Raw genomic sequence first — 9266 nt, forward strand, 5'->3', positions numbered from 1 at the left:
CGCGGCCGGTGCTGACCCCGCTGTGTCCCGCAGGTGCAGGACAACGTGGAGCGGTTCTTCACGCGCTTCCTGGAGGAAGGCAAGGCCACCGTGCGGCTGCGAGAGCCTCCCGTGGATGTTTGTCTCAGCCAGGTGAGCGCGGGCTGTGCTGGGCTCGGGGCTGGGCTGAACAGACCCTGAGCTGCCACAATAGGACTTGGGAGGGACAGTAAAGTCACTCAGTTCCACCTCTGCCCTGGGCAGGGACACCTTCCACCAGCCCAGGCTGCTCCAAGCCCCATCCAGCCTGGCCTGGAACACTCCCAGGGATGGAGCAGCCACAGCTGCTCTGGGCAACCTGTGCCAGAGCCTCAGCACCCTCACGGCCAACAGTTCCTTCCCAATATTCCATCTATCCCTGCTCTCTGGCATTGGGAAGCCATTCTCTGTGTCCTGTACTTTCAGTTCCTTCCTTCCAGTTCCTTGTCCCAAGTCCCTCTGCAGCTCTCTTGGAGCTCCTTTAGGCACTGGAAGGGGCTCTAAGGTCTCCTTGCAGCTTCTCTTCTCCAGACTGAAGACCCCCAGCTCTCCCAGCCTAGCTCCAGAATTCTGGAATCCTTTGGTTGGAAGGACAAAGATCATCTCATCCCACCCCCTGCCATGGGCAGGGACACCTTCCACCAGCCCAGGGTGCTCCAAGCCCCATCCAACCTGGCCTGGAACACTCCCAGGGATGGAGCAGCCACAGCTGCTCTGGGCAACCTGTGCCAGTGTCACAGCACCCTTACAAGGAAGAATTTATCCCTAATATCAGATCTAATATTCTCTTTCAATTTGAGGCCATTCCTCCTTTCTGGGCTGTGGTTTCCGCCTTCTGCTCCCTCTGTCCATTTTCACATTGTTCTTCACAGCTTCTTTACAGAGAAACAACTTTTTCACCCCTCTGACACAATCTTCCTCTTTTGCCTTGAATTCCATGAAACAGCTGTTGCTTACAGTCTTCCTAATGGGAAAAACAAGGACACTAGGTAGAATTGTTTTAGTGGCCAAACCTTGTGCCCACTGTGGCTGTCAAGGCTGGACACACATGGTGTGGGTCAGGGTACAGACACCATCTCACCTTGATGAGCTTTCCCTCCCTGACAGTAGAATAGTGGATTTATGTATTTTACCAGTGTCTTTATTTACACCTCACAGGAGTTTTGGAAGCTGCAAAGTTTTTAAAGATGCTAAATGCAACCCAAAAAATCACATATTAACATTAAGTTTTAATGTCGTTTTTTTCTGTGCCTGTTGCAGGAATGTTTTGTGGCAGAGGAAGGTGAGAGGTGTTCTCGAGCCTCAGAGTTCCTCTCTGAAACCTTAGCATGTGCAAATAAAAGCAAATGATTGCTAGTTTGGGAAATCCTTTTGCCTCTCTGTGGCCTGAGGAAAGCTGCTTTAAATGTTCTGAACCGGTTAAATGGTTAAATAGAAAAACAGGAGTTTAAATCCAATTATTTTTGCTGCCAGAAGCCAAGTGCTCTGTAACTTTCCCAAAAGTAACCTATTGTATGAGGCACCAAATCCAGGATCTCTTCTGCTTCCTTTGCTCTGAATTTTCCTGCTGCAGAGTGAGAAGTCAAAACGTTTTTCTCAAAATGCAACAGGTTTCTCTTAAATTCTCCAAATCTGGAGCCTAAACCTAAGATGTTTCATAACTTTCCTGTAGTGTTTCTGCCACTTTTGTATTATTTCCTTACAGAAAAGCTTCTTAACTGTCAAAGAGGCACAAAATCTTTTGTAGAACAGATTTCCAGGCATTACTACACCTCTTGCCATGCCAGGGAGTGACTTCCTGCACTCAGCCATGGCAGGATGAGTTGAGAAACACCAGCCTGGAGCATCCAGCCCTGGAGCAGCAATAACAGACCTGCAGTGTTTGGGGTTGTGTTTGCCCTCAGCAGGTCTGTGCCTGCTGCTCTACCCTGGCACCACCCCCAGAGCTCTGAGACTCAGGAGGTCCAACACAGCTTGAACCCTTGCCCTGACATCTTTGCTCTAGTTAAGACTTCAGACTTGGGGCAGGAAATTGCCTCCTGAGCTCTTCCAGCTAATTGTTTGCATGTCTTTCCCCATAGATATGTCTCATTATTTTCCTTAACACATTCAGGGTCTCCCCACAGGTTTACAGATACTGCATGGCCCTGATGAAGGTCTTGTGCAGGAAACTGTGGTTCATGCTTGAGAGCCAAGAAATACTCCTGTAACTTCATTCTGATGTACAGATGTTTATTTTCCTTGGTCCTTACAGATGTGGAGGAATTTTTTTACTTGATTCCAGTTTTAGTTAGCTCAGAAACATGACAAATCTGCCTATAATTAGGGGAAATTCTATACCTAAGTGGTTTAGGTAGATTGGCTGAGAATTAATAGAATCCCGGAATGATTTGGGTTGGAAGGACCTTAAAGCCCATCTCATCCCACTCCCTGCCATGGGCAGGGACACCTTCCACCAGCCCAGGTTGCTCCAAGCCCCATCCAGCCTGGCCTGGAACACTCCTAGGATGGAAAGTCACAGAGTGATAACCTCTTGGCCCCCAAAGCTGTGCCAAAACTCCAGGCTTGTTCTTTCCTATTACTTCCACGGATTCATCCTGCTTTTTAGTTTAGAATTCACTTTTTAGCCTGGAATCTCTCACCTGCACATCAGCACAGGTAGAGACTTGCTGGAAAAGCTAGAAGAGAAATATTTGTTCACCTTCCTCTTCATGAGAGTGAATTCTGTCAGTGCAACAGATGCATCACAGTTTCTGGAGCTTTGTTAATGCACAGCTCACCTGGTACTCCAGGAATTTCACTCTCTGGCCTTTGATGACTTCCCACTGCCAGAGGGAAGGGACAGGTGGGATACTGAGAAGGAGTTCCTGGCTGTGAGGGTGCTGAGACACTGGCACAGGTTGCCCAGAGCAGCTGTGGCTGCTCCATCCCTGGGAGTGCTCCAGGCCAGGCTGGATGGGGCTTGGAGCAGCCTGGGCTGGTGGAAGGTGTCCCTGCCCGTGGCAGGGAGTGGGATGAGATGGGCTTTAAGGTCCCTCCAACCCAAATCATTCTGGGATTCTGTGCCCATTGTATTATGTCCCACCCAAAGCAAAATTGGTTGGTTGGTGCAAATCATTTTCCTCTTGTTTACTGTTGGCACAGCCAGAGCTCTGTGGCCACTAGCACTGACGACCTGCCTTGAAGCTTTCCATCTTCCTTATGTTGCATTTCACCCAAACTTCTGTCCTTTTCCCTCCTAGCAACCTCCAGAAATTATTCCCTGAGGTTTCAGCCCTCTGATTTCCCTGTGTGTGTTTATATCTGTCTCTTTATCCTGCTGCACTTCAGGGAGATTCCAATGATCAGGGTTTGTTCTGGACTTTATTTTCAGCTGTGAATTCAGTGCTTTGTCCCTTTCCTGAGCACTGCAGCACGGTCCGATCTGGATTATTCCCAGAGGTCCTATTTGTTCTTCTTAAACAGTCAACAGGGCTGTTCCCTCTCCCATTCCATGGCCTTGTGGAGGTAGTTCCTGATACACACAGAGGCTGATACCCACACAAATAGCTCAGGAAGTGTCAGTAACAAATGAGCACAAGGATAATGAACTCTTAACTCCATATCCATGTTCTCCTGCAGGCAAATGTCAGCAACTTGAAGACCTTCCTGTCAGCTGTGAGACTGGCACACCAGGGCTCTGAAGCAGCAGCTCTCCCTCTCTCCACCCTTGTCCCAGCGAAGAACTCTGAGGTGGAGAAACCCAAGACCAAAATGATCATCACTTCAAGAAGAGACTATCCCCTCACCAAAAACTTCCCTTACTCCCTCGAGCACCTCCAAACCTCCTACTGCAAGCTGGCCAGGATTGACACTCGTGTGCTTGGCTTGAAGAAGCTCAGAAAACTGGACCTGAGTCACAACCACATCAAGCAGCTTCCAGCACCCATCGGCGACTTGGTGTTCCTGCAGGAGCTCAACCTGCATGACAACCACCTGGAGGCCTTCAGTGGGGCCCTGTGCAGCTCCAGCCTGCAGAAGTCCCTGCAGTTCCTGGACCTGAGCCAGAACCAGCTCCAGGCCCTCCCCATGGAGTTCTGCCAGCTGCAGGGGCTGGTGAATGTCAAGCTGGATGACAACCAGCTGGTCAGGCTGCCCTGCAAGATCGGCCAGTTGAGTTGCCTGCGCTTCCTCTCAGCAGCTCGCAACAAACTGCCCTTCCTGCCCACTGATTTCAGGAAGCTGTCCCTGGAGAATCTGGATCTCTTTGGGAATCCCTTTGAGCAGCCTAATCCGCTGGTGCCCAATATTCAGCTGAAGATCCCGTTGACTCTGTTGGAGTGTGCTGCCAGAGCCACCATCAATCACAGGTAAGAGCTGTGTGAGGGACACTCCCTGCACCTCTCCAGCCTCACCTGCCCTGACTTGGCTGTTTCCCCTCAGTGCCTGTTGCTCATCACCTGTGCAAAATCACAAGCTTCAAATGCCTTTCAATTCCACTTGTCATCATACAGGATAAGGCAGGAAGTTGGTGACTTGGAAGCATTTAGGCACTGGAATGTGCTGCCCAGGGAGGTGGTGGAGTCACTACCCCTGGAGGTGTTTAAGGAGACACTGGACATGGCACTTAGTGCCATGGTCTGGTTGACATGGTGGTGTTAGGTCACAGGTTGGACTTGGTGATCTCAGAGGTCTTTTCCACCCTGATTGACTGTGATTTAGGGAAAGCTGAGGCTGAAATGTAGGTAGGTTGAAATGTTTTAGCCACAAAACGTGGATATGCCTTAACAGAATATTTTGGTCAACTTTGAGACAAGACAATCACTTCCACAAGCCTGAGCTCCTCGTGCTGCAGGCTTCTCCCTGCCATGGGCTCCTCATTCCCTTTGGTGCTGGAGTGAGGCTGTTCTGGCTTAGCAGAGAAGCCAGTTTGGAGGTAATGTAAACATCATTATCTCACCAAGTAAACATCCTCTCAGGTTGTTTGTTATCATCTCCATCCTCTTCCCCCACACCACGTCCCTGGGATCCTTCACGTACCAGGACTCTCCAGGTACCAGCTGCTGCTGCTCCCACCCTGTTCTGGGTGGAAAGGCAGCAGGATGGGAATTTGGCACAGAAAGGGGTGAGTGACAGGCTTGAAGCATCCCTAACCTCCACTGTGTGCCCATTCCTGCCCTGGGGGTGGGGAGTGCCCCACAAGCACTGGTTAATCCTGCAGAAATCTGTGCCAAAGGCACACAGGGCACACCCTAAGGGAGCTGAGCCACCACATGTCCTGGCCAAATCACCCACTTGGTGATTCCATTAATTAACCCCCAGTGTTTCCTGAACCAACTGTATATACATTGAAATGGGTTTGATGGAAATACTAGGGCATGGGAGAGTTTTTTAGGATATAATCCCTCAGCACTGGTCAGATATTGTTGTTCAGATACTGTCAAAGCCTTGAGAAAGGGCCAAAACAGGAGGGAAGATGCAAAATAAATGTCTGGAAATCACAGTGAGTTTCACCAGAGCTGGGATTGTGCTTTTCCTGCCTGGAAAAAAGGGTGTCCTGAAATTGAGGTGGTGAAAAACAAACCCCACAGGAGTCTCGGCTAGGTGAGTGATGGTATGTGGAAAGAATTGGGAATGTGGAGGTGTAGGCAGGATGTGAGTCAGTGGGATCTGTGTAAGCCTGGAGTGCACTGGGGATGGTCACTGGAGTTCCAGTTGGGCAGTGGGATGCCCACTGGAGTGCTAGTTGGGCACTGGGATGGGCACTGAAGTGCCGTCTGGGCAGTGGGAATGGCCACACTTGAAGGTAACTCCACAGAGGACGCCGAGTTACTCCTGTTGTGCCCCAAACTCGGCACTGCTCTGCTGTGCATTTCCAGGCAGCAGTTCCCATTCCTGCCTCTGGATGTCGGTGCTGGCACAGTGGATGGGAAGAGCCGTGTGGCGAGGGAGGCTCAGTTCGGTGCCTGCAGTGTAGTGCCGCAAAGGGCTCATCTTATCTCCTCTCTCCTCGCTTCGTGTTAGAGAGGGAGGAGTAACCTGTGGGTGCTGTGTCAGGCCAGGCAGTGATGAGATGCCACAGTGATCTCCCTGACTAATGTGAGGGAAGGACAGAATGTGCCCAGTTGTCTCATCATTCCTAATCTTCCCTTAATTCCTTAATTCTCATTATTCTTAATCTCTTTAGTTCTCTAACTCGCTGTGCCTCAGGCTGTCAGGGCTGGCATGAGCTCCTGGCTCTTGTGGCAGTGTCCTCTGCAGCTCAGCTCCTTGGTGCTCAGGGGTGGGTGATGTGGGGCATGTTTTAGTGACTGGAAATGGGGTTTAATTCCCAGCCTGTCCAAAATCCCAGATTTTCCTTGTCTGTGCTCTTGGAATGGGATCTCTCCCAGCTGGTGTTTGTGGTCCGTCCCTGCCTTTGAGTGACACAAAGTGTTTGAGTGATACAGGTTCATTTTGTAGTAAATTCACACTCCTCTCATTCCACAGAATCCCTTATGGATGTCACCTCCTTCCTTCCCACCTTTGTGAAGACCTGGAAGTGGCTAAGACCTGCCAGTGTGGAAGTGCCTGTCTGAGCAGCTTCATCCAGATCACAGTGACCATGAACCTCCACCACGTGGCTCACACCGTGGTGCTGGTGGACAACATGGGAGGCACAGAGGCTCCAATCCTCTGCTACTTCTGTTCCCTGGACTGCTATTCCCAGTTCCTGGATAGGCACCTCCAGAGCAATGGGTGAGCACTGGTGCCAAAGCTCTGCCCGATGTTCTGTCCAGGATGGAGGAGCCTGAGGCTGATTCCTGCTCATTGCCCACATGTTGGCTGTGAGGGCAACGTCACTCTTGCAGTGACACCATCAGCCTGACCCAGTGCCTGAGTGTCCTCTGCCACTGGAATGTCCCCTTGGTTGGAACAAAAAGTGATGCTTAGCTTGGACAGATCTTCCTTAGAATGTATTGCCCTTTCCTGTTCCCATTGCTGAGGCTTTGCTCTGAGCACCATGGCAGTTCCCTGTGGTTTATGGAGTAAGTGGTTCCTTCTTGCAGGAAGGTGAGTTGATCCCAAACTCACTCCCACACGAGGCTCTGAGCTCTGCCCGGGGCGGTGACTGCATTGGCACCAGACTCACCTCTTCCCAACCTTTTTACTGTAGAGGACAAATGACACTCCAAACTGTCCTGTAATTCCAGGTGCTGCTTTTTAAAGATTCTGTTACAACATTCCCACTTGGAGCAGGGACCAGCACTGCTGGGTTTTTTTACCAGAGCAGCTGTTTTGGGGGGGTTTATCTCTTTGTGATACAAGAAATCTCTTTTTCTATGTATGTGCCCAAAAATATTTCTTAACTGTGATATTCTAACAACTCTTGAACTGTTCACTGTGTTGACTTATTAAACTTTGTAGCCTTTCTATGGACATGTGGGTTGTGTTTGCTCTAAGGAGATTGATTCCAGAGTATTCCAGGGATTAGCCTTTTCCTGGTGAAGACACCAAAGTGAGTGTATCCACAAGCCTTTATTTCATGTCTTGTCAGCTGCTCCAGGGCTGAGGGGTTGGAACAGCATGGAACAAAGGTCCTTTGGGAAGTTCTTAGGCATCCCATGCTCTGGAGCATGTGATGGATGGAGGGAGCACAATGCACTGTTATTTTTGAAGTGGTGTTGACTGCCTGCCAGGGGAGGTTTGGATTGGGTAGCAGGGAAAATTTCTCTGTGGAAAGGGTTGTCCAGCCCTGGCACAGCTGCCCAGGACAGTGGTGGAGTCACCAGCCCTGGTGTGTGGATGTGGCACCTGGGGCATGGTTAGTGGTGGCCTTGGCAGTGCTGGGGCAGTGGTTGGGCTTGATGATCTTAGAGAGCTTTTGCAACATAAATGATTCAGTGATTCCATGAAACACACTCCTGTGGAAAAATACCTTTAGGGTGGAGCACATGATTAAGAGGAGGGAAGTGGGGTAGGCACAGAAATTTGGCCTCCCGTGGGACTCCTCAGGAATTTGGATGCAGACATTGGGGTGTCTGCAGTGGCCCAGAACCTCCTGGGCAGCCAGGTGTGCTGGGGGAGGAGGATTCCCCACGCGTGGGAGCCTCCCAGGGGAGCCAACTGGGCTTCTCTGCAGGGAATGTCATCTCCAGACTGACTTGGCTTCCCTTAATCCTGTGAAACCACAGAGCTGGCACAGTGTGAGGGGTGGGAAGGTGCTGGAGCTCTTTGCAGAGGTTCTTCCCCAGCCATCACAGAATCCCAGGCTGGTTTGGGTTGGAAGAGACCTTACAGCTAATTTTGTTCCACCCCCTGCCATGGGCAGGGACACCTTCCACCAGCCCAGGGTGCTCCAAGCTCCATCCAACCTGACCTGGAACACTTCCAGGGATGGAGCATCTTATTCATCCAATCCTACCGTTATTCTTCAAATCTAGAGTTAATTTATCATATATGTATTACTCTCCCCAATCCAGGATGGTTTCCTTATCCCACCACTGCAATTCCAGAACCATTTTCTCCTATTTCTCCCAATCCCAAAGGATTTGGCTCCCCCATCCTCTCACACCCCTCACACTCTCACATGCCTTCAGTAAGGCTCAGTGCTGGTCCTGCCCTTGGGACACAACAAGCCCAAGCAGCTCTAGGCTGGGGAGCAGTGGGGACAGAGGTGTTGGTCACAAAGGGCCTTGGCAGTGCTGGTGGCACAGCTCAGTGTGAGCCAACAGTGTGCACAGGTGGCCAAGGGCACCTTGGCCTGGCTCAGCAGAGTATGGCAGCAGGACTAGGGCAGTGCTCATCCTCCTGGACTGGGCACTGGGGAGGTCCCAGCTCAGTGCTGTGCTCAGCTTTGGGCACTCACTGCCCAAAGGCCATTGAGGCACTGGAGCGAGTCCAGCCAAGGGCAACGAGGGCAGCAAAGGGCTAGAGCACATGGGCAAGGGCTGAGGGAGTTGGGCTTGGTCAGCCTGGAGAAGAGCCTCAGGGGTGACCTCCTGGCTCTCTGCAACTCCCTGACAGGGTTGGAGAGAGGTGGGGGATGTCTCTCCTGCCATGGCTGCAGGGAGAGGACTAGAGGGAATGGCCTTGAGCTGAGACAGGGGAGAGTCAGAGGAGATAATCAAAAACATTTCTTCCCTGTGAGGGTGTTCAGGCACTGGAATATTGCCCAGGGAGGTGGTGGAGTCACCATCCCTGGACGCTGGAGGATCTGGTTTAGAGGTTCCAGCAGTGACAGGTTAACGGTTGGACCTGACGATCTGAGAGGTCTCCTCCAACCTTGC

At 51.1% G+C, this 9266-nt stretch overlaps 1 protein-coding gene across 1 annotated transcript; it reads left to right on the forward strand.

The window, feature by feature from the left end:
* Nucleotides 1-21: 21 nt before the first annotated feature.
* Nucleotides 22-7050, forward strand: LRR1 (leucine rich repeat protein 1; the record flags this gene model as incomplete). The annotated part of the gene is made up of 4 exons (XM_009083134.1): nucleotides 22-132; nucleotides 3640-4367; nucleotides 6487-6735; nucleotides 7047-7050. Coding segments are annotated over 4 exons (1092 nt in total), but the record flags the coding sequence as incomplete, so codon positions are not given.
* Between the last annotated feature and the right edge of the window lie 2216 nt (nucleotides 7051-9266).

This window comes from Acanthisitta chloris, unplaced genomic scaffold (genome assembly GCF_000695815.1).
Source record: "Acanthisitta chloris isolate BGI_N310 unplaced genomic scaffold, ASM69581v1 scaffold31649, whole genome shotgun sequence".
Classification (NCBI taxonomy): Eukaryota; Metazoa; Chordata; class Aves; order Passeriformes; family Acanthisittidae; genus Acanthisitta; species Acanthisitta chloris.